The following is a 26179-nucleotide window of genomic DNA, read 5'->3' on the forward strand; positions in this document are numbered from 1 at the left end:
AAAAAAAAAAAGATGAGAAGGAATAAAGGCTCCATGTAACCAAGGAGCTTGTGTGCTAATAACACTGCAGAGGTAATTTATAAGATCTGCTTGATTTATTCTCTGATTTGCTGACTCCAGCCCAAGCCCACTGCCTCCTTGCCAGGCCTCTAAGCATGTATATAAATTGACACAGCAGACATAAATCAATTTTATTATGGGGATGGTTGGCTCCATGTCCCATATAGTCAGGCAAGAGAAGCCAAGTGATGAGGGGTTCTCGTTTGAGGCACTGAAAAGACCTGGCATAGGCTTTGTCAAGGCTGGAGAGTCAGAGAAGCCAATTGCAAAACCAAATTTCCTTCCATAGGATAAACTGACTGTTGGCTTTTAGTGCACATTTAAATCTTGTTCATTCTTCATATCCCGGGGCAACACATGGCATCAGCACACAGACACCTTACAGTAAACTTTTGCAGAGAGAAATGCGGAATATGGATGGGGAAAGAAGGGAAGGGAGGGAGGGAGGAATAAGGAAAGAATCTAGACATAAGTGGAGGAATTACGAAGACCAAAGGAAAGAACTAGAAAGAAGAGGAACAGGGAGGGAGGGAAGGAGGAAAAGAAAGGAGGAAGAAGATAAATAGAAGGAAAGAATTAGAAGGAGAAAAAGAAGGATCTGGATGGAAAATGAGAGAAGGAGAGAAGGGAGGGGAGAAGGGGGGAGGTTGGCGACAGTGCCCCAGGGGGAGGTGTGAGGGTGAGCACACACTCAGAGATACCTCCTGGTAAACATGGGCTCACGTGAACGTCGCCCTTTTCCAACTTCTGTCCCACTAAAGATCTGCCTGCCTGGTATAGCACTTCATTAGTTCATGTCTGATTATCCAGTTATTTCATAAATATTCTGGCATTTCCTGAATTAGACTACAAACTTTTTGAGAGCAGTGTTCTTTCTTAGATTTCTTTTGTGCTCTGGCCATCCCCTGTTCTTCCCTGGTCCCTAGGACAGTGCTGGGTTCGTGAAAAGCAGTGAATTATCCCAGTGTTCACTGGGTCCCTGGTAACTTTGTCAGTTTCTCTTGCTGTGTGTGAGCAACTTCCTTTTTATTCTTTATGTAGCCAAATGGAAGTATTGTTACCTCCAATGCTTCATTTATCATGTGCTTTCCAGAGGTGTTGTCATATCTAAAAAACACACTCATTATAGCCTAAGCAACAGAAAACTCACTCACTCATTAACATACTATGATGGGTGGTGATTTAGGAGAACACTGGAATATACATAATAAGATTTTTCGGAGGGGCGGAACCTTACAAACACCACTGAGAACATTTCATCTACCCTTACTGCCTAAGTATAGTCTAGGCAAGAATGCTCTCCAGTTATGACCAATTTGAATCTCCTTGGAACTGACCAGGTATTTTAATTTTGTGTTTCCAGTGGTATGCTTTTCGTACAGACATGCAAATGGCCTGCCCTTCTGGTGGGAGATGTACACATGCCTATGAGCACCCAAGCCCGTCAGTGAACAGTGGTATCATGTTAAAATGGCAGGTCTTTGTAAATCCTCCAGTATCAGCGGCCATATTACGTTGAGTCTGGTTTTCAGAATCAAATCTACTTGGTGGGCCTTGGGAGGAGGCTATACATATGTAGAGGGGGCAGCCAGACACACTTGGGAGAACTTAAGTCCTAAAGAATACATAAATTGGGGGAAGAGCAGAAGAATCTCTCCTCTTGACTGTAGGACAGGAAATACTCATCTGCTAATGCTCAACTCAGTGTGACTTTCTTGCTGCTTAGGGTCAGGGAGTGGGCTTGAAGGGCTCTGGGCTGACCTGGGGGGGGGTTCTCTGTATTGATTGGAAACCATTTCAGGATAGTGCTGCCTGTCTTGAAGAGCTTACCTGCCTGCACCCAGGGCACAGTTTTTGACTCGGCAAAGTTTTAGGAAGCCATCTCCCCCCACCACCCTTCTCCTGTCTTCCTCTGAGTGAATCTTTGTGATGTGGTCATATAATCACATTCTGCTACAAGAGGGCTAAGTGAACGAGAGGTGGTGGTTTAGAAGAGGCTGAGAAGAGAAAAATATGCAAATATCATTATCAAGAGCAGGAATAATATTTAACTGGAAAATGGCCTATTACTGGGCTATAGTTTTAGGAGCCATGTGCAATTCACATGCCCAGCATAATTTAAATTAATTCCTGGCTCTCCTTCCATTTCTAATCATTCTTATACTCATATGTGGCCTTTGGGGAAATCCTAATAAAATCAGCTCCATTACAGGCTGAATTGATTGAGCCTGCTTTCCTTGCTCTCATCAGCACTGGGGTAGGCAGAATCTAAATGTTATTTTACAATTGTCGTAATGGTGATGTTGTCTGATGTCAAACTGTGCTGTTCTAACCGGAATTTTAAAAAACCCATCCTACTAGAATCAGCGAAACCTCCGTGTCATGGAGGCTAAACTAAATCCATAGCCTTTGTGCAACATTAACCAAAACTTGGTGGGGGGCCTGGTGACACCCACCTCCTTCTGATTAACCAGAGGCAGGCGCACCAGGAGAGCCTTAGCGTCAGTGGGCTGCTGGTGACTCCAGAATTCGGAGCCTTCTGGCAGCTGATACAAGGACAAGGCCCTGGTGGGTACTTAAAGGGCAAACCTCTCATTATTTTGTTTTCTAAGCTGCTTAAAGCCCTGGGGATATGGAATTCCAGTATAGAGCAATAATTTGGTCTCTGGATTAAAAAGTCTAAATATCCTTTCAGCCTCACTGGGATAGAAAGAATATTTGGTCTAATTGCTGGCACCTAGGAGTTTTAGAGCACTTTTTCTATATAATTTTTACTTCAGGGATGAGGAAACAATTTGACAGCTCTACTGAGCATTTCATTCAGGAGATAGAGGGCTGTCTGGGGAAGACCCTGTGTATTTCCTCTGTGAAGGAAATGCTTTCTTCATTATCTTCTAAAATAAAAGTACCAGTCTGAGATAAAATGGAATTCCCTTTAACTGAATCCCTTCCAGAAAGGCTGATCATCTATGGCCAGGGACCAGGTGTGTGAATTCTCTCCTCAGAGACTACTGAGGGAGACCACACAAATTTTGCCTGAACAAATGGATGATGGACACTCTGTCCTGAGGTTAAGAAGAGAACAAGATAATTCATTATCTATCACCCCCACCAGGTGATTTTACACCCCCCCTCCCCCAACACACACACACACAAACTCACGTATATACTAAAACAACTGCTTCCCAACAAAAGCTTCCCACTTGGGATTTCCAGGAGGGGAAGGAAAGCACTGTCAACAATACAAGGGAAGGATAATAGCAACGACAGGAATAATTTCTTGAGGACTCATTCTATGCCACGCCACACTGGTGAAAGCAGTATTTCATCTTTCAGGCAAAGGTAGGGTTGATATTAATGAAATTGGTGAGGGTAAAAGGCAAAGAAGCCCTTTAAGAAAGCTTAATTTCAACAAAGTAACATTGAATAGCTCATCCTTCTCATTTTATCTGAGTTAACATAAGCATTTTCTATCCCTCCCTGTCCATGTGAGGGGAGGCCACAAAGAAGACATGAGCGTGAACTTCCAGAATCTTATAATCTCCTCATCTCCTCTTCACTCTGTTTTGGCCTACCCTATTACCAGCTGCAAGAGAAGAAAAGGGCATGAATCTCTGTGACTGAAAAATACTTTTTTGTTCCAGATGATTCTCTCAGAGGGGAAGTATAAGACCCATTAGAAAGGTTAAGCAGTTGTGGGATCATGAATTGGTAAGATCATTGGACTCAAATTGAGAGCACAGTGTAGTCATTTAATTGATACTGGCCATTGAAGATTCAGAATGGTTTGTATGTGTGTAGTCAGGGTCACAGAACTGCGGGCCGGGGCCTGGTCCTACACATTCCAGGTATTTTGCTGCACTCTATGCAAGAGCTTATTTCCATTTTCCCTCCCAGCAGGACATTTAACAAGCTACTCAGTGGTAGGCTTCAGTTCTCTGCTTCTGTGTCCATCCCCTTCCAAGGCTTCCCCCAGCAATGCTGCTTAATGACATGACTTTATTTCAAGAAGGGCCCCTCTCATTGTTCACTGGATTTTGATACATAAATTGATACACACATTGAGCTCTTTTTGTCCTTTCTCTTTTAGAATACAAGTACTGCAATGGGTTAGGAGCATAGCTAATTTGTAGACAAGGCAAACTGAGCCTCAGAGAAATGAAGAGTGATGTCCTGACTCTGGGTGTCTCCCTTGGGGGGCACCGCTGAGAATAACTTTGCAGTCATTTTTTCCATTTAGAGAATAATGCTGAAAAACAACCATTAATATGTTTTCTTGAGAGTCGTATCAGATCTTTATGTTATTTGAGGTGATTTTCCCTCTATCAGGTGGAGTCCTTACCATAGAATCCTGTGAGAATATGGTTTCAGGATAATGCCCCATTAGCCACCCTGACCTGATTTCTCCCTCTTTGGGGAACTTTCAGGCCAACCTGTAATTTTCAGTCCCTCATATGCTTTTCAGAGTAATTTGGCATCTGCTGAAAGTCACTGTCATTTTAGATAACTGCTCTTCTTTCTATAAAGAAAAAAGCAAGTGAAAAGAAGACAGCTATCTGCCCAAAACGGAGGTCCTTGTGGAGAAGTACTGATAAATCTTCAAACGCCATTATATCCCCGATGCAGCTCATGCGGGGTCCACCTACAGCCAGCAAACAACATGCTAAATTTTAGCAATGCAAGTCCCCTGGAGAAAAAGAGTGTACCTTGGAGTCCAGCTGCTGCATGTATGACCAGAGATACTCTATATTGGCTCCAAAAGGATGGACGTGAAGAAACGTTGATATGATGCCTGAATTAAAGAGACAAACATTGGACATTACTGAAAGGCAAATAAAAGTCTGAGTCAAATAATGTCATTTAACCCCAGTAATGGTTTCATCAGGCTGAGTTATGGTCTCACCATTTTTAACAGCACTCAACAAGTACTCGGTAACAGTCCGTTCTGAAGACAGTTCTAGTAAGGTGGCAAACAACACTCTAGCTTCTGGTATGCTAGTGGTTAGAAAAGCTAGACTCTGAGATAATATATAGATGAATAAAAGTATTTCTAAACAAAGACTCTTGGAAGCATTTCAACTACCAATTTTATGCTTGATTTACCAATATAAAATTGTAGTTTTTGGGAGGATAAAATTCTCTTTTCTTTCCCTCAGTGGACCTTGCAGCATGAAAGTGGCTCATACAGCTGTGTCAGAGATCACACGGCCTCTGATTTCCCTGATAATTACAGCTGCTAGTTATAAAAAGTATTTAATCCATATTTCTCCTGTCACTGAAGGAAGCCCAGATCCTTTCTGAAAGCTTTATTTCCTCCTGGTTGGTGCTGTTATTTAAACAGAGCCAGCTCACTCTCTCCTCCTCGCTGCTGTAATTTACAAGCTCGTTTTAAAAGGCCCAGGAATGGATGGTTTGGCTGGAGTCGGATTATAAATCGGAAGTCTTCTCCATTGTGAAATCAGCTGTCAACATCGTACTGACAAATGAAAAGCTGGGCGTTGGTGTCAGGGCTGAAGTAAAAGCATTCCCTTTCTATCCTCCCTGCTCCTATATTCAAAATCAAGGCTCCATAGATTGTATGCAGCTGTTAGGAAACTGTTCAGACTGACTTTTTAGTTCTAAGTAGGCTTCGAGATGAATTAAATCTGAGGATAAGCCCTCACATTGTTTACTGGGCAACTTTGATGCCTGACAGCCAAAGGTCAAAAGAAAGACATAGACTTGTCCGAAATGCAAGGGTGAGCCCTCAAGGAGCACGTCGTTCTTGCACAAGGTCATTCTGGGAATTGCAGGGTGACCTTGGATTGATCTGGGACAGGGTCTCGTGGCCTCCTGAGCTCCTGTGTGATGCTTGGGATGCTCTGGGATGAGTGTCAGTGTTTCAAGGAAAGTTCCCAGTTGAGCCTTTGTCTGAGGACAGAGAACCGAAGGGTCTAGTCCGCGCTAAGACCTGTCCTCAGAACACTGCTTGTATGAGGTTTATACTGGTTAACAGAGAGATGAGGAAGGTGCAAGTAATTCATTATTTCCCATAATGCCAAAACCTTAGTTTTCAGAGACTGACCCTGTTTTTCTTGAGATATAAAGAAGTACTATTTCATTCTGAGATTGTTCTTCCTTTTTTGCTAAAATGCCCTTTGATGAAATAATGGCCATGGTAAAAGGTACTAATGGTATTTTAAATATTTTTAAGCGGCGAACAGCTATTTTAATATACTTAAGTGGAACTGTTTTGTCCCCCTCCTACCACTTTGTTAATTTATATTTTAATTTTACAGACCTGGCAACTACTTCCCTGTGTCTTTGAAATTCTCAAATCTGGTGAGGTGGCACCGTAAGTGATTCTGTTACTAATGAGTTAAAACATAGAAGCTCATGAAGGACTCACTTTAAAAATAAGAAGTATTTAAACAATAACACATATTTGCATTTATTAAGTGGGAGAGAGGGGGCAGAATTCTTAAGGGGAAAGTCCTATTGCAGGATGGTGAATGGGGTTCTCCCTGCTGTCCCCGGCTGAGGACAAGTGATGCTATGTCCACTAGTTTCCACAGGGAGCCTCCGACAAATGGTAGGCGGACCCTCCCCCCATTAGAGGACAAGGGGGAAGAATGAGTAGTCACCTCTGGCTTTGTGAGAAGGCCAGGCTGTTCCTTTCTTCTGGCACACAGGTTCTCCCAGGCAGGGAGGGGGCGCTCCAAGAGAATGGCTCCTAGAGCCAGGAGGGGTGCTGCAAGACAGGGACAGTAGTCCCTTCCTTGGTTGGACATCGGCTTAGGCAGCAGACTGATCAGCCTTCATGGTGACAAGGATGTGTGTGTTTCCCATGGGGCACGGGGGCATCTTAGAAGGCAGAGAGGTCTGAGCAGTCTTAGGAGTAAACTACCCAAGGGCACCAGCAAATTAAAATCTCTACTGCACAGAGACTCCTCACCATCTCCTAGATAACCCACAGCCTCTCCTAAAATACCCATGGGAGTGTGATGTGAAGTTAAATGTCTTCGGTAGAATAAACAGAATGAGTCAGAAGAGGATTGGGGTGGGGAGTTTGGGGAAGAGGTTGATAACTTTTGGCCTAGGAGATGAAGTGCTGAAAGAGGAAGTTTAGGGATACCGGTAACGGGAGGACCCGGAGTGGCCACTCTTACTGCCTCTGTGAGGTTGGCAGCCCTCTGTGTACATGCCCCCTCACTGGCTACTCTCCGGGCCTCAGGCCCAGCATTGGGTCTGCGCCCCCAGGGAACTCTGCCCTGACAGTCTGTGCGTGTTCTGGTTCAGTACTGGGAATAGAGTTTACGTTTACAATAAATGTGTATTGAATGAATTTATCCTCTAGAAATAAGACTAGCCAGTATACTTGCTTAAAAATTTCTACTGTTCTATTAATAAATGGGGATAAATAAGAACCTTAAAAATTGCACAGTACTAACCAAAGATGTGTAGTAGTCTTTCAAAAATAAGGTAACTTTGAGGCATTATTCACTGGTAATTCCTGCCCTTAACTCATCCACTTTATGGATTCAGGACAGAGCAACCTGAATGTTTTGGGCATGGAAACTTTTTATTGAAACAAAGTCTTTTGCTCATAAAAGTAAAAAGAAAATGCTTATATGATTTCTATATATCTTTCTAAAATCAGATTAGAAATCCTGACCCAGACAGTATCTTCCCTTGGGTAGGAGAGTATTCAAAACCATCACTGTGGTAGCTGATATTAATAAGCCATTAGCTTTTCTTTAAGAAAATTGAGCAATTGCCACTAGATCCATTTGGGGCCAAAGTATATAGTTAAAGGTTTTTGTTTTTTTTTTTAATTTTTATTTATTTGACAGAGAACACAAGCACAAGCGGGGTGGGGGGGCGTGGCAGAGGCAGAGGAAGAAGCAGGGAGCAGGGAACCTGGTGCGCGGCTGCATCCCAGGACTCTGGGATCGTGACCTGAGCCGAAGGCAGACACTTAATCGACTGAGCCACCCGGGTGCCCCCAAAGTAGGTAGTTAAATAAAGGCTTCCGAAGCTTTCCCTATGGATGGCAACTAAGCTACTCAGTACTGCTAGAGGTACAGCAGAAATGGGAAACAATAGTCAGTCTCCCAAATACTGCGCCCCTCCTCTTCCCTCCTCCCACCCTACCGCTGCCCATCACAGTGTCCTCACAGAAGCATTAGTCATGGCAGCTGAGAAAATGTAGTTTCTAAGCCCTGGTTTTGGGTTGGATTCATGGGTGGGGTGAGGTGGGCTTCCTGAATAATCAACTAAAGCCTCTTTGTAGCTCCTTTAAAAGAACAAGGCTAGTTCCTGAGAATGGAAAAAAGGACAGGTGTAACTCATAATCTAATGAGCAATGCTACAAACCCAGGAACTGGAGACTATTTTATGGTCCTCTGGGAGGGACCTAAAAGCTTGGTTAAAAACACACCAGCAACTGAGGGTGGAGAACTTAGCCGTAACTGGACTGGTGGCTCTCCAAAGGGACTGACTCAATCATTGGTCTTGGCTGTTTCCATGGAGAAGCAGAAGTCTCCATATTTAAGGATGGGTTTCCCAACCAGGAAAATACACGGGTAGGTAGCTAATTTAAGAAAATTAAAAGAGGAATAGAGGAGGCTGTCCATACTCTCGAGCTTTAAAGCTGCATATTTATAAAAGCTGCAGGGCCTTAAAAAGTGCTTTAGAAAGACATATATATATAGAGAGAGAGAGAGACAGACCAGCTCTGTGCACCCTGTGGCCAGCCCCTCATTAGAAAGGCCCATTTAAACATGCATGTCAAAAAGCATTTTGAGCTTTCTCCATCAAAATCACTGAGTGTATTCCCCTTTTTAGTCCTAAGACCAAGGAAGCAGCAGCATTTAAATTAGCCAAATAGTGCTAGATTTTTACTGCTTCATTCACTCTTCTTTAAGCATTTCCTTAGCAGCAGTTAGGTGCCAGAGTGCTAGGGACACAGCACTGCACAAGACAGACGAGGTTCCTGCTCTGGGGGAATGTATATTCTAGGTAAGTTACAGAGGTAAACACAAAGATTAAAAATAAAGGAAATATTTTCAGGTAGTAGTAAACATAGTGAAGAAAACGCAACAGGCTCAAGCTTGGTGGAGTGCTATTTTACACTGGAAAGTGGAGTGAAGGTAGATTTTCCTGTGTCAGATGGGAAGGAGCCAGCCACAGACAGCCTGGGGAAAGATTATTCCAGGTACAGTCAACGGAATGTGCAAAAGACCTGAGGTGGAAATGAGCTGGCAAGAACAAACGGCTGGAGAGTGGTACAGCATGCATTTGGAGGTAGGTAGGGAGCCAGATCACTTAGGGCCCTGTATGACAGGTGAAGGGGCGTGGATTAAATTCTAAAAACAGCAGGGAGCCAACATTAGAGTTCTAAGTAGGGGCATGATATGATCTGAATTATGTTTTAAAAATTTCATTCAAGCTACTGTTTGGTGAATAGATGAAAAGGAAACTGGGAGGCCATTCAGAAGTGTCTGCACAAGACCTGAAGTGGTAAGGAGTGATCTGGACCAAAGAGCAGTGGGCATTGAAGGTGGAGCTGGTGGAACGCATGTGAGTGGTAAAAGGCTTGGGAGGAGGAGTCCTCGGTATTTGGCTTGAGCAACTGGGTGGTAGCATTTTCTCAGCTGGGAATACTAGGGGAGGAGCATATTAGGGCAGAGAAAAGGGGGAATCAAGCATTCTGTTTTGGCTTTTTAAAATTTGAGATGTCCATTAGCATCTAAATGGAGATACCAAATGGCAGTTGGAGATGGTATAAATTTGGGAGTCAGTGGCCACCAAAAGGGACTCGATGCCAAAGTGTTCATTGAGATTATGCAGGTAGAGAAGAGTCCTCAAGACTGAACCCCGAAGAAGCCCAAAATTTAGAGGTTAAGCTGAGGAAAACTCATCAAAGGAATCTGAGCAGGAGTGATCAATAAAAAAGAATGGTGTCATGATAGCTAAGAGAAGAAGGTATTTCTGCTCAGAAGATGTGAGGAGTCCACTGTATGAAGTGCAGATGACAAATGGAGGGAGTTGAGAAACTGGCAACATGACGTTCTCTGGTCACGTTGACAGAACGGCTTCAGTGTGAGGGTGCCAGCCATCCTGGAGTGGCCAGGGAGGGAGGGGGACAGAGGGAGTGGAGACTGTGAGTGTAGACAGTGCTTTGGAGAATTATGCTTGGATGGGGAGCAGGGAAATGGGCTGTTGGAGTCAAGACAGGTTTTCCTTTTCTTTTGTTTTCAAGGTATGGGATAGTAGAGCTCATGTTCATATGCTGAGGGTATGAGCATCTGCTTCCTTCTAACATCACTGCCTAAGGGGCGGTGCAGCTTTCCTGATAGTGCTCGTAGATTATACAGAGTAGTGAGGTGAAGAGGACCATCCAGTCAGACCTCCTAACTTTATTCAGTATGAGGAATTAGATCCACAGTGGATCAGTGATTTGCCGGGTGAACCCAGTGCCTCCATCTGCCAGTACTCAGAATGGGCCTCCCTTGCTGAGGGCTGTTCAGAGATTATCAGATACTGGGGTTTGTCACAGGCCAATCCGCCCCACTCCCATCTTTCTCTCTGACGGACTCCTATTTTAAAAAGTTTACTGGTTACCTGTTGAGAACAAAATATCAGTTTATATATTCATTTTGGTCAGATAGAATCCTGCCAGAATAGACTCCCCTTCCTCAGGCTGCTTGGGGTTTCACTCCAAACTCTGTATCAGCTTGTAAAGTCCTGGCTGAGATTAGCTTTCCCTACATCCACACTGGCTGATGGTCTTCTGGGAACTTCAGAAAACCCTGAGGCCTGGCAGCTTGCTGGGGGAGAGGGCTTCCCAGGGAGTTCTAGGAACCTCAGCTCTGCAGAGGATCAGCTGTGTCTCTCGATGGTTCTGTCTTGCTGACAGCCAACAGAGGCCTGACCAGAAGCCAGCCTGAAATGTTCTTGACTCTTGTTGCAGCCTACAAGGCTTCATGGACACTGAACCCGAGAGGCAGCCAGGAGGATGCCCTGTGAAATCTGGGTTTCCCACTAAGCCACGAGCCTACAGTTTCCTGTGAACAGCTGCTGAGCGCTAGAGTGTTTATGGGAACTGGGGAGAGGCGAGGCTGTGAGCGAGTGCTAGAAGGCAGACCCAACGCTGTGACTGCTCTCGTGCTTCTCAGTGCGCTGGGATTCTAAGTTTGTTCCACTTATCTGGTGAGTACCGTACTTGATCTTGTACAGTTTTTTTTTTTAATTTAAAGAAAAAATTTAAAATGTCTGTCAGTCTTATTTTAACTAACCCCCTGAGACTGTATCTGGTCCCTTCAGTACTTCGTTCCTTATGTCTGAAATGGCCTTAACAACTCCCTTATCTCTTTGGAGAAACTATTCTTCCTTTAGGACTCATTCGACCATCCTTTCTTCTAACAAGGCATCTGTAGTGTAAGTAGCCCTTTCTCGGGGTTTCTGATTTTAGTACAAACCATATTTTGTCGTCATTAACCGCTTCCTTTCTCACTAGTCTATGAACTTCTTGAGGGAAGAGATCACCTGACGACTCCCATCGGGGACCACAGGTTCGGGCATAGGACAGGCGAGTAGTTCTCAGAACATGGTCCCGTTAGTGCCTGTTTGAATATCACCTTGGATGTCAGTTCTAGAATAAACACAGTCTGTGGGGGGGTGGGGGGCAGAGAGTCTACCTTTTTAACAAGCTGCCCAGATGATTCCTTTCCACAATGAAGGCTGGTAATTTTTATAGTAGGCTCTTGACAAATGTTTGTTGATTTATTGATATGGACATTTGTGTCTTGGAAACAAGATTTAGGTCAATGACTCATTCTTTATGGTCAGTAGCTTTCAGAGAAGCACGTACTTCCCAGATTACTTTTTTCAGGTGCAGCCTAAATTACCCTCGACTTCATTCACTGAAAACACCAAAACGTCACCATTTAACCTTCTTTAAAAGTGTATTTCTCTATAGTCATCTGCTTCCTAACACCCATATATTAGGGGGAACGTTTCTGTTCAGATAGAGACTGGTTGTGCACAGATGCGTGAACTGGTGGTAGTGATGGAGATGAGGCGGGGCAGGGGGGCGTTGATGGGAAGCAGCGTCCTGGTTCCCTGTAATATGTATGTCCTGATCCACAGAAGGGTCAGAGTCAGGGTGATCTGTAAAGAAGTTTGTCTTATCATTAAGAATTTGCAGAGGGTTTTCAGGGGTCTGGGGAAGTTCTGAAGCACAGATACTTTATAAACAGTTGTTGAGAAGGTTCTGACTATATCTGGATGGGATTTAGAGTGATGACTAGCATTGACAGGGTGCCAATCAGGGCTGTTAGGACTGGAAATCTACTTTATTAGAATCACTTAAAAAGAAAGAGAAGGTGGAGTGATCAGACCCAGAGTAATACTGCTGGCATCTCTTCTGAGCTATTTGCCTATCAATAAAAATTCTTTTGATCCATTCTTCATAACAATAGCTAGTGGTTTCCAAAGCTTTGGTACTTAATCAAAAGTACTGTCTCATTCTATCCCATATAAGGTCAGTACATGCCAAATCCAATGTGTAGGCCAAATGTGAAGAGGACTAGGAGTTCGGGCTTAGATGCTAGGCAACATCAGGCTGACCTACTGTATTGCCCTCCATAATCATGTAATTCTTTTAGGTCTAATTACATGTTAACCTGTCTTTACAAGGATTGGTTATAAAATAATCCAGAAATCACAATAATAAAGTCCTTTCTAAGGGCCCATCTTTTTAGCTGAGTTGGAATATAGCACTTGATCCCCATTAATTGTCAAGCAGAAAATTAAGCAGAATGGTTGAACTCTCAAGGGACTCAGAATCGAAATCTGCAAAACTCCAAATAATATCAATGAAATCCCACTGATCTTCTGTTATGTATCTACCTTATGTCTTAAAGACTCCAGTTTTATAAAAAGGACATGAGAATGTGTAGGAAGAATACATACTTTTGCCCAGCTAGATTAATGTCACAAATAATCACAAATAATTAGCATTACTTGTTGTTTAGGAAGTTCTAGCCTCAGTTTTATGTTCTCTATATATGGAATCTATTTGAATAGCTTATTTCTCACTCCCTGCTTCTCTTCCAGGAAATCAAGATTTATGCCACTGTGCATTTTTATGTAACATTTGTGTGTCCCAAGAGGGTGTTATCTGAATATATTTGCATATAGCATATACTATAGGTACCCAGATGTGATAAAGATTTTGCTAATAAGTATTTCCAATTCAAGGGAGATTTTTGCTATGCTCCTGGCCTTCTTAGGCTGACTTGGAGCAGGCCCGCTATACCCTGTATCTATATGGGTTTAATTATTCCAAGGGAAGATTCTGGGGAGATTGCAAAGAGTATTCCTGACCTCTCCAGATATATCAGAAGTCCAGGGGACTCCCAGAATCATTCTACCTACAAGTGTTCTTCAGAAAAGAGTATCCCCAGCACCAGAAACTTCTTTCTCTGTCTAGCCCGATCCAAAGCAGTTTGGAATCCACGTTCTGTCATTCTGTCCCTGTCACAACATTTAACTAAATTCCAGAAGCTGCAGGAGAAGTCTTTTTGGTCTCAGCATTCAGGTTTCTACAAAATATGGATGGCCAAACTCACTTAGCAGAGAGGCACACTTACTGGCAGGATCCATTTTGCCAGTCTTAGAAACTCTTTTCTACCTTGTCATTCCACTGGATGGTTACTCTCTCTCTGACGACAGAAGTATAAGTACCTCAATATTTGGGGGGAGGGTATGGGTGGGGAGCACATCTGTTTTAAAATTTCCACTAAGGTAGATTAAGATAAAATATCAAGGTAGAGAGGTAATGGAGAAATGAAGGGAAAAATACCTCCCAAGTTTATTTTAATCAAAAACTTGAGTCTCTATCCTCCCTTCTCATATATTGATCAAAAAAAGTGTCAAATGCTAATATAGGTAAACCAGTTCAAAAGACCAAAAGTGAGGGGAAAAATCCTGGAAAACTTAAGAGTTGGTTGTGCCTGCTTCTTATTGAAGATTCCAACTAAATTTTTTCTTTCTTGAATTTTCTAATACTAAAGACCTCAGCAGAGATAACTTGTTATAAATTATCTACTCCTATTAACCTGTGTTGTGTAAAGCAGATCATTTCTTAAATTTTGAGGTAGCTGACTGAAAAAAATGTGTGTGTGTAGTAACTATTTAGGAGACATTGTAAGTGAACTGTGTTCTCCAAGTAGAACATACAAGGAGAAGCAATCTTTATGAGAGGCATGAAATTTAAAAAATGGAGACTCATTCCCATTTTTTTAAGCTTCAAGTGGTCTGTATTATTCATACTTAGAGAAGGAGCATTTACTGCTGATCATCATGTGCTTTGTTCATACCCCAAAATCATGGGGGAGATCACAACTTTGTCACACTTAGCAAAAGAGAAATAGTTGTCAGTGTTTGACACATTTTCCAATAGAAGAAAAATCCAGTTGCCAACTACATACAGGTTCATTTTGGGTTCCTGGAACTGATAACACATCAGCATGTCTTATGAAACTTGTGCATGGCACGTTATTATAGCTGTATATCATCAGAGAGAAAAAAAATAATTGGTTTTCCTTGGAGTATCTCTAAGTTGATGTCATATTCAATAACCCTGTAGTTGAAAAATCTATATATGATGGATGAAGTTTGGACTATCTTGAATTTAATTCCTCCTCTGCCAGCTTCTACAGGCCCTGGTGTACCTGTCATTTTGAGGTGAGTGCATGCATTATTTAGAAAATGTAACCAGGTGTTACTTCTGCCAGAATACCAACTATAGAAGAACAGTTTGTCTCACATGTACAACAGCCTCATTCTTCACTCTTAACTGTGCCAAGGAGGAACCAGTTTAAACTTGGAACCCCACACCAGGGTCAGTGCCAAGGCGTAGCTTGAATGAATGCTGTGCATCACAGAGTGAGGACTTTGGAGACAGCCCTTAAACATACCAGCTTTTAAAGTGGAGTCCCAGGCACATCACCAACATAACCTCATCAAGAACTCTTCCTTGTGAGAATAAGTACTACTTCTGGATCTGCTCATGAGGACTCTCAAAAAGAGACCAGTTAGAGCTTTGACTCTGGTCCAGACCACTCCCCCCACCCCAAAAAAAAAATGCCAACCTAGTTGTATTTTGTGGGGCAAATAAATTTTTCCTTCCTTTCCCCTTCCTTAGTGGCCAGCTTGTTTTATTTATGTTGGTTAAATGGATCCAAATTTGGGCAGGGAAGCCTGGATTAGTCTAGCAGTGGTAGTCCAGATGTCCCTATATCATCAGCATTACAGGGATGACCTCAGGATGCATCCTCTCTTGAATCTGGGGATCTGGCTTGATTTGGAACTTTCAGACTGGACGCAACCTGGCCTTCAGTTGGAAGCTATGTGTCCAAATTTTGGAATTCAGATTTGTAACATGTGAGATGCAAATTAATCTGTCATCTTGTAATCAGTTTTATGTTGTACAGCCAACTAATGTACATGGTTACAGAAGAGCAAAACCCCTTAGTTTGTATGTCCCTAATTTGAAATGTAAGTATAATATAATCTTGACGAAGTTAATCTCACTTCTGACCAGAAAGCAAAGCTGTTTCAATTGTTAACAGGTTGGAGGTGAATTACTTTAATATTATTTAAGACAAAGGATGAGGAAAACAATTTCCTTACCGATTAGCAGAGCTTCTTTCTCTGATTTTAAGCCTTGGCTTCTTTTTTCAATATTGTTCTCTCGGTCTTGGTTGACCAATGCGACTGTCAACACATTGATTTCCTGAGGTTAAAAAACAAAAACCATATAGGCATGCATGTAGATTTTGTGCATTTCAATAAAAGCCACCAGGTCTTTTCATCTCTATTAAAAAAAGGTCATCACTTCCATTTGTAACTGAACATCAACTTTTATAAGTAATTGATCTATGTGCCCAACAATAGAAAAGTAATAACTAAAACTTAGGTTCCTAGCTACTACTCCCAGCAAACCAGGTAACTATGCAAAAGTGGCAAATTTGGCATAAATTATCTTAGGTTTTTGTCCATGTTTTGATTAAACTCTTAGCAAAAACAATTTGATTGTAGCTACTTTAACGTGTTTTTATTTCAAATATAAAAAACTTCCCTCAGTTTTTTATATCAGTTATATATATCAGTACAAACTGATTTATATAACTATGCTAGTAACTTGTATGAGTGTGTGGGGAAATAGGGCCTACTGGGAAGGTGAGATAGGATTGTTATTAGAAGTGTTTACGGTGAATGAGTATATGTCCTTATACACAACTGCAGAAGGTAGATAAAGCAAAGGGTGAGGAATTCTTTTCTTTGGAAACTAAAAATGAAGAATTGTACAACAAACCAATAACGTGGAACACTGAAGTTGAACTATTTTTAGTTCTTTCTGTGGTCTGTTTTATTTAGAAACAGAGAGAAACATTTAACTCATTCTCCCAGACTTGTATTAGGACTCAGAATGGAGAATGATTTAATAGAAAATCAAATGTAGTGATCAGAGACGTACATATATGGGTTAGAATCATTAGGGTAGTTGAGTTTTGGAGAAAAATTTCTCACTGAAAGATAGGTCTCAAAGAAGGATGAGCATATTGAGCAAAGAGTTAAGGATACTCCATTAGATGATGCCACAAGTCTAGAGGTTAGTAGGGAGGGCCAAAGGAGAACTTAGAAGGTCTGGGCAAAAGATTTGGCAGGTGTTACCAGGACTGGAACTGGTTATAGATATTGATCTAGTTAATACAAATAAATAAAATTGGCCAGATAAAAGAATATAGGAAATTGTTGGGAACGTGTTGAGCATGTAAAGAGCACAAAGCCCCTCTGAAGTCATTCAAATAAAAGAAAAAATAAAAACATCAGTGTACGTCAATCACAAAAGTTCTACAAGCTGAATTTAAACTACGAGCTGCTACTTTGTAAATCAGGGGTAATTAGAAATTGCCAGGAAAGAAGGCTCTGCTAAGAAATTGCAATTGGCAATATTTGGTGAGCGTTTTGGAGGTTCCTCTAAAGGTCAGTCTTACCTGCTGAAGACAGAGTAAGAGGTGTAGATGCGTATAAGGTAAGGAATTAAGGGAATCACAGTGATGTGATAATAGATCAGAGGAAGATGCTGGTTGGCTGAGAGGGTACCAGTGAGGCCTGAGGCTGATAGCAGTACTGTGCCCATGAGGACAGGGGTCAGAAAGGGTTTAAGGAATGGTCCATAGCAAGGCTGGAGCCGGCTGGATATAAAAGACCGTTAGAGATGAAAGATGCTCTTACACTTCCAAAAAGGGATCTTGGGAACCAACCCCAGGAGAAACACAATCCAGAATTTTAAAACCAAATAAACCCAATGATTTATGTAGATGAACTCAGAAGTTACAGGAAAGGTATAGGAATTCCCTCTGTGATGAAATACCAAATGGATGTATTTTAAGGGCTAGAAGAGGTCTAGGAAGAAAGGAATGGAAAGATAGTACCTAGGATGATGATGGTATCATTTAAGAAATAATGAACCTGGGGCGCCTGGGTGGCTCAGTCGTTAAGCGTCTGCCTTCGGCTCAGGTCATGATCCCAAGGTGCTGGGATCGAGCCCCGCATCGGGCTCCCTGCTCTGCGGGAAGCCTGCTTCTTCCTCTCCCACTCCCCCTGCCTGTGTTCCCTCTCTCGCTGTGTGTCTCTCTGTCAAATAAATAAATAAAATCTTTAAAAAAAAAAAAAAAAAAAGAAATAATGAACCCAAGAAAGGGTGATCTGGGGTGGGGAGGAGCAAGATGGCAGAGGAGTAGGAGACTTAAATTTCATCTGGTTCCAGGAATTCGGCTAGATAGGTAACAAACCATTCTGAACACCTACGAACTCAACAGGAGATTGAAGAAAAGAATAGCAGCAACTCTCTGAACAGAAAAGCGACCACTTTCTGGAAGGTAGGACGTGCAGAGAAGTGAATCCGAGGCGATATTTGGGAGGATAGATGGTGGGGGAGGGGGCCTCCATCAGCTGCTATTGGCAAGTGAGAGAGAGCAGAGCACAACATCGGAACTTTTAGAAGTCTGCTCCGCTGAGGGACGTCGCTCCAGTGGCTAAGCAGGGCGTGGAACCCTTGCGGGACAGTGTGGTCTCAGGACCCTCGGGGTCACAGAAAGACCGGGGGTGCCTGAGTGTGGCAGAGATGGAGCCGAGGAACGGGCTCTCAGCTCGGGATTGCCATAATCTGTGATCCGCGGCACAGTCAGGCCACTGCTCTTCCAGCAGGGACCCAACAAGCAGCAGATCTGGGGAGACTCCACACACAGTCGGGTGCCAGAGATAGAAATGCTCGCTCACAGGCCAGGTGAGCACAGAGTGCAGCAGGAGACCAGGGAGACAGGAGTGATTGACTGCTTTTCTTTGGGGGCACACTGAGTGGGGCCCCGAGTTCTCGGCTCCCCCGGGGTGGAGATTGGGAGGCCGCCATTTTCACTCTTGGCCTCCAAAGCTGTACGGAAAGCTTGCAGGGAACAAAAGCTCCCGAGACTAAACCTGAGCAGATTACTTAGCCCAACCCGGCAAGGGTGGGGCAATTACGCCTCCGGCAAAGACATTTAGAAACCATGGCAACAGGCCCCTCCCCCAGAAGATCAGCGAGAACAGCCAGCCAAGACCAAGCTTACCGATCAATGAGAACGGCAGAACTCCAGCAGTAGGGGAATACAGGACATAGAATTCATGGCTTTTTCCCCCATGATTCTTTAGTTTTTCAAAGTTAATTTTTTAAATTTTCTATTTTTATTGAATTTTTCTAAAATCTTTAATTTTCATTTTTAGAGTGATATTCTATCCCTTTGTTGTAGTTAACATTTTATAATAAAATCATTATATATATATATTTTACACACATACATACACACACAAGCTTTTTTCTCTTTAAAATTTTGGGATACAGTTTCTTCTAACAGACCAAAATATACCCTAAATCTCTAGTGTATGGCTTTGTTCTAGTTTCCTGCTTGATCATTTTTTTTTCCAACCAACTTCTTATCAATTCCTTTTTAAAAATCTTTTTCACTTTTCATCTTTAGTCATATTCCATATCTTCATTGTATTTACCCTTATTTTTGTATATATATGTCTTTAAAAATTTGGGAGGCAGTTTCTTCGAACAGACCAAAATACACCCAAAATCTAGTGTGTGGCTCTGTTCTATTCACCAGCCTGATGATATTCTTTTTTACTTTTTTCCCTTTCTTTCCCCCCCATTCATCCATTTTTCTCTGGACAAAATGACAAGATGGAAAAACTCACCTCAAGAAAAAGAACAAGAGGCAGTACAGACTGCCAGGGACCTAGTCAATATGGACATTAGTAAGATCTTAGAACTAGAGTTCAGAATGACGATTATAAAGATAGTAGCTGGGCTTGAAAAAAGCATAGAAGATACTAGAGAATCCCTTTCTGGAGAAAAAAAGAACTAATATCTAACCAAGTCAAAATCAAAAAGGCTATTAATGAGTTGCAATCAAAAGTGGAGGCTCTAACTGCTAGGCTAAATGAGGCAGAAGAGAGAGAATTAGTGATATAGAAGACCAAATGATGGAGAATAAAGCAGCTGAGAAAGAGAGAAACAACTACCGGATCACGAGGGCAGAATTCGAGAGAACTGATACCATAAAGTGAAATATTAGAATAATTGGGATCCAGAAGAAGAAGAAAAAGAGAAGGAGGGGCAGACGGTATACTGGAGCAAATTATAGCAGAGAACTTCTTAATTTGGGGAAGGAAACAGGCATCAAAATCCAGGAGGCACAGAGAACCCCCCTCAAAATCAATAAAAATAGGTCAACACCCTGACATCTAATAGTAAAACTTACAAGTCTCAGAGACAAAGAGAAAATCCTGAAAGAAGCTCAGTGAAAAGAGGTCTGTAACTTATAATGGTAGAAACATTAGATTGGCAGCAGACCTAATCACAGAGACCTAGCAGGACAGCAAGGACTGGCATGATCTATTTAGAACACTAAATGAGAAAAATATGCAGCCAACAATACTATATCCAGCTAGGCTATCACTGAAAATAGAAGGAGAGATAAAAAGCTTCCAGGACAAACAAAAACGAAAAGAATTTGCAAACACCAAACCAGCCCTACAAGAAATATTGAAAGGGTTCCTCTAAGCAAAGAGAGAGCCTAAAAGTAACATAGACCAGAAAGGAACAGAGAAAATATACAGTAACAGTCACTTTATAGGCAATACAATGGCACTAAATTCGTATCTTTCAGTAGTTACCCTGAATGTAAATGGGCTAAATGCCCCAATCAAAAGACACAGGGTATCAGATTGGATAAAAAAAACAAGACCCATCGATATGCTGTCTGCAAGAGACTCATAGAGCCAAAGACACCTCCAGATTTAAAGTGAGGGGGTGGAAAATCATTTACCATGCTAATGGACATCAAAAGAAAGCTGGGGTGGCAATCCTTATATCAGACAAATTAGATTTTAAGCCAAAGGCTATAATAAGAGATGACAAAGGACACTATATCCTACTTAAAGGGTCTATCCAACAAGATCTAACAATTTTAAATATCCATGCCCTTAACATGGGAGCAGCCAATTATATAAGCCAATTAATAACACCAAAGAAACACATTGACAATAATACAGTAATAGTAGGGGACTTTAACACCCCCCCTCACTGAAATGGACAGATCATGTAAGCAAAACATCAAGGAAATAAAGGCTTTAAATGACACACTGGACCAGATGGACTTCACAGATATATTCAGAACATTCCATCCCAAAGCAATAGAATACACATTCTTCTCTAGTGCACATGGAACATTCTCCAGAATAGATCACATCCTAGGTCACAAATCAGGTCTCAACCAGTACCAAAAGACTGGGATCATTCCCTGCATATTTTCAGACCACAATGCTTTGAAACTAAAACTCAATCACAAGAGGAAAGTTGGAAAGAACTCAAATACATGGAGGCTAAAGAGCGTCCTACTAAAGAATGGGTCAACCAGGAAATTAAAGATAATTCTTTAAAAAATTCATGGAAACAAATGAAAATGAAAACACATCTGTTCAAAATCTTTGGGATGCAGAAAGGCAGTCCTAAGAGGAAAGTATATAGCAATACAAGCCTTTCTCAAGAAACAAGAAAGGTCCCAAATACAAAACCTAACCCTACACCTAAGGGAGCTGGAGAAAGAACAGCAAATAAAGTCTAAACCCAGCAGGAGAAGAGAAATAATAAAGATCAGAGCAGAAATCAATGAAATAGAAACCAAAAGAACAGGAGAACAGATCAATGAAACTAGGAGCTGGTTCTTTGAAAGAATAAGATTGATAAACCTCTGGCCAGACTTAGCAAAAAGAAGAGAAATGACCCAAATAAATAAAATCATGAACGAAAGAAAGAGGAGAGATCACAACCAACACCAAAGAAATATAATCAATTATAAGAACATATTATGAGTAACTATATGCCAGCAAATTAGATAATCTGGAGGAAATGGATGCATTCCTAGAGACATATAAACTACCAAAACTGAACCAGGAAGAAATAGAAAACCTGAACAGATCCATAACCAGTAAGGAAATTGAAGCAGTCATCAAAAATCTCCCAACAAACAAGGGCCCAGGGCCAGATGGCTTCCCAGGGGAATTCTACCAAACATTTAAAGAAGAATTAATACCTATTCTTCTGAAACTCTTCAAAAAATAGAAATGGAAAGAAAACTTCCAAACTCATTTTATGAGGCCAGCATTACCTTGATCCCAAAACCAAAGACCCTATCAAAAAGAATTACAGACCAATATCCCTGATGAACATGGATGCAAAAATTCTCAACAAAATACTAGCCAATAGGATCCAACAGTACATTAAAAGGATTATTCACCATGACCAAGTGGGATTTATTCTGGGGCTGCAAGGTTGGTTCAACATCCACAAATCAATCAATGTGATACAATACATTAATAAAAGAAAGAACAAGAAGCATATGACCCTCTCAATAGATGCAGCAAAAGCATTTGACAAACTACAGCATCCTTTCTTGATTAAAACTCTTCACAGTGTAGGGATAGAGGGTACATACCTCAGTATCATAAAAGCCATCTATGAAAAACCCACAGTGAATATCTTTCTCAGTGGGGAAAAATGGAGAGCTTTTCCCCTAAGGTCAGGAACATGGCAAGGATGCCCACTATCACCACTGCTATTCAACATAGTACTAGAAGTCCTAGCCTTAGCAATCAGACAACAAAAAGAAATAAAAGACATCCGAATTGGCAAAGAAGAAGTCAAACTCTCACTCTTTGCAGATGATAGGATACTCTGTGTGGAAAACTGAAAAGACTCCACCCCAAAACTGCTAGAACTCATAACAGGAATTCAGTAAAGTGGCAGGATATAAAATCAATGCACAGATATCAGTTGCATTTCTATACACCAACAAGACAGAAGAAAGAGAAATGAAGGAGTCGATGCCATTTACAATTGCACCCAAAACCATAAAATACCTAGGAATAAATCTAACCAAAGAGGCAAAGGATCTGTACTCAGAAACTATAGAATACTCATGAAAGAAACTGAGGAAGACATAAAGAAATGGAAAAACATTCCATGCTCATGGATTGGAAGAACAAATATTGTGAAATGTCTATGCTACCTAGAGCAGTCTACACATTTAATGCAATCCCTATCAAAATACCATCAACTTTTTTCAAAGAAATGGAACAAATAATCCTAAAATTTGTATGGAACCAGAAAAGACCCCGAATAGCCAGAGGAATGTTGAAAAAGAAAAGCAAAGCTGGTGGCATCACAATTCCGGACTTGAAGCTCTTTTACAAAGCTGTCATCATCAAGACAGTATGGTGCTGGCACAAAAACAGACACACGGATCAATGGAACAGAATAGAGAGCCCAGAAATGGACCCTCAACTCTGTGGTCAACTAATCTTTGACAAAACAGGAAAAGAATGTCCAATGGAAAAAAGACAGTCTCTTCAACAAATGGTGTTGGGAAAATTGGAGAGCCACATGCAGAAGAATGAACCTAGACCATTTCCTTACACCACACACAAAAATAGATTCAAAATTTATGAAAGACCTAATTGTGAGATAGGAATCCATCAAAATCCTTGAGGAGAACACAGGCAGCAACCTCTTTGACCTCAGCCACAGCAACTTCTTCCTAAAAACATCGCCAAAGGCAAGAGAAGCAAGGGCAAAAATGAACTATTGGGACTTCATCAAGATTAAAACCTTTTGCACAGCAAAGGAAACAGTCAACAAAACCAAAAGACAACAGACAGAATGGGAAGAAGATATTTGCAAATGACATATCAGATAAAGGGCTAGTATCAAAAATCTAACTGAAAGAATATGTGACCACTAAGCCAGCCCTGAAAGAAATATTAAGGGGGGGGTTCTATGAAAGGAGAAAGACCCCAAAAGTGATATAGAACAGAAATTTACAGAGACAATCTATAGAAACAAGGTCTTCACAGGCAACATGATGACAATAAATTCATATCTTTCAATAATCACTCTCAACATGAATGGCCTAAATGTTCCCATAAAACGGCACAGGGTTGCAGACTGGATAAAAAGACAGGACCCATCCATATGCTGTCTACAAGAGACTCATTTTGAACCTAAAGATACATCCAGACTGAAAGTGAAGGGATGGAGATCCATCTTCCATGCCAACGGACCTCAAAAGAAAGCTGGGGTAGCAATTCTTATATCAGACAAATTAGACTTTAAGCTAAAGACTGTAGTTAGAGACACAGAAGGACACTATATCATTCTTAAAGGGTCTATCCAACAAGAAGATCTAACAATTGTAAATATCTACGCCCCCAGCATGGGAGAAGACATCTACATAAGCCAACTGTTAACCAAAATGGACTCATACTGATAACAATACGTTAATTGTAGGAGACCTCAATACTCCACTCTCAGCAATGGACAGATCATCTAAGCAGAAAATCAACAAGGAAACAAGAGCTTCGAATGATACATTGGACCAGATGGACCTCATAGATATTTACAGAACATTCCACCCTAAAAGAACAGAATACTCGAGTGCACATGGACCTTTCTCCAGAATAGACCACATACTGGGTCACAAATCAGGTCTCAACTGATACCAAAAGATTGAGATTATTCCCTGCATATTCTCAGACCACAGTGCTCTAAAACTGAAACTCAATCACAAGAAAAAATTTGGCAGAAATTCAAACACTTGGAAGCTAAAGACCACTCTGCTCAAGAATGTTTGGGTCAACCAGGAAATCAAAGAAGAACTTAAACAATTCATGGAAATCAATGAGAATGAAAACACATCGGTCCAAAACCTATGGGATACTGCAAAGGCGGTCCTAAGGGGGAAATACATAGCCATTCAGGCCTCACTCAAAAAAACAGAAAAATCCCGAATTCACCAACTAACTTTACACCTTAAAGAACTAGAGAAAAAGCAACAAACGATGCCTAAGCCACGCATTAGAAGAGAAATAGTTAAGATTAGAGCAGAGATCAATGAATTAGAAACCAGAAACACAGTAGATCACATCAACGAAACTAGAAGCTGGTTCTTTGAAAGAATTAATAAGATTGATAAGCCACTGGCCAGACTTATCCAAGAGAAGAGAAAAGACCTAAACTAATAATATTATGAATGAAAGGGGAGAGATCACAACTAACACCAAGGAAATAGAAACAATTATTAGAAATTATTATCAACAACTATATGCCAATAAATTAAGCAACCTGGAAGAAATGGATGCCTTCCTAGAAACCTATAAATTGCCAAGACTGAATCAGGAAGAAATTGACAACCTGAATAGACCAATAACCAGTAACGAGATTGAAACAGTGATCAAAAACCTCCCAAAAAAACAAGAGTTTAGGGCCCGATGGATTCCCTGGGAATTCTACCAAACATTCAAAGAAGAAATAATACCTATCTCCTGAAGCTATTTCAAAAAATAGAAACACAAGGAAAGCTTCCAGACTCATTCTATGAGGCCAGCATTACCTTAATCAAGAAACCAGGCAAAGACCCAATCAAAAAGGAGAATTTCAGACTGATATCCCTGATAAATATGGATTTCAAAATTCTCAACAAAATCCTAACATTAAAAGGATCATCCACCAAGACCAAGTGGGATTTATCCCCAGAATGCAAGGGTGGTTCAACATTCGCAAATCAGTCAATGTGATAAAACACATTAATAGGAGGAGAGAAAAGAACCATATGGTCTTCTCAATTGATGCAGAAAAAGCATTTGACAAAATACAGCATCCTTTCCTGATTAAAACTCTTCAGAGTATAGGATAGAGGGAACATTCCTCAAGTTCATAAAATCCATCTATGAAAAACCCACAGCAAATATCTTCCTCAATGGGGAAAAGACGAGAGCCTTTCCCTTAAGATCAGGAACATGTCAAAGATGCCCACTCTCACCACTAATGTTCAACATAGTACTAGAAGTCCTGGCAACAGCAATCAGACAACAAAAAGAAATAACATGTATTCAAATTGGCAAAGAAGTCAAACTCTCTTTGCAGATGACATGATACTTTATGTGGAAAACCCAAAAGACTCCACCCCCAAATTACTAGAACTCATCCAGCAATTCAGTAATGTGGCAGGATACAAAATCAATGCACAGAAATCAGTTACTTTCTTACACACTAACAACGCAACTGTAGAAAGAGAAATTAGAGAAACGATTCCATTTACAATAGCACCAAAAACCATAAGATACCTCAGAATAAACCTAACCAAAGAGTTACTAAAGGATCTATACTCTAGGAACTACAGAACACTCATGAAAGAAACCGAAGACACAAAAAGTTGGAAAAACATTCCATGCTCATGGATTGGAAGAATAAACATTGTTAAAATGTCTATGCTACCATAGCAATCTATACCTTCAATGCCATCCCAATCAAAGTTCCAATGAGATTTTTCAAAGTGCTGGAAAAAACAATCCTAAAATTTGTATGGAATCAGAAAAGACCCTGAATCACCAAGGAAATGTTGAAAAAGAAAAACAAAGCTGGGGGCATCACGTTGCCTGATTTCAAGCTCTATTACAAAGCAAT

General features: G+C 41.2%; 1 protein-coding gene across 6 annotated transcripts in view; it reads right to left on the reverse strand.

Moving 5' to 3' along the window:
- Positions 1–26179, reverse strand: part of ENOX1 (ecto-NOX disulfide-thiol exchanger 1) — a 550763-nt gene that overhangs the window by 5988 nt on the left and 518596 nt on the right. For all 6 annotated transcript variants that reach the window (XM_078070327.1, XM_078070326.1, XM_078070323.1 and 3 more), the window contains 2 exons: positions 15742–15844; positions 4767–4852 (listed from right to left, as the gene is read on the reverse strand). In XM_078070327.1, the coding sequence (XP_077926453.1) occupies positions 4767–4852; positions 15742–15844 (189 nt within the window). The remainder of the gene's footprint in view (positions 1–4766; positions 4853–15741; positions 15845–26179) is intronic.

The sequence above is a fragment of the Halichoerus grypus genome, chromosome 4 (assembly GCF_964656455.1).
Source record: "Halichoerus grypus chromosome 4, mHalGry1.hap1.1, whole genome shotgun sequence".
Lineage (NCBI taxonomy): Eukaryota > Metazoa > Chordata > Mammalia > Carnivora > Phocidae > Halichoerus > Halichoerus grypus.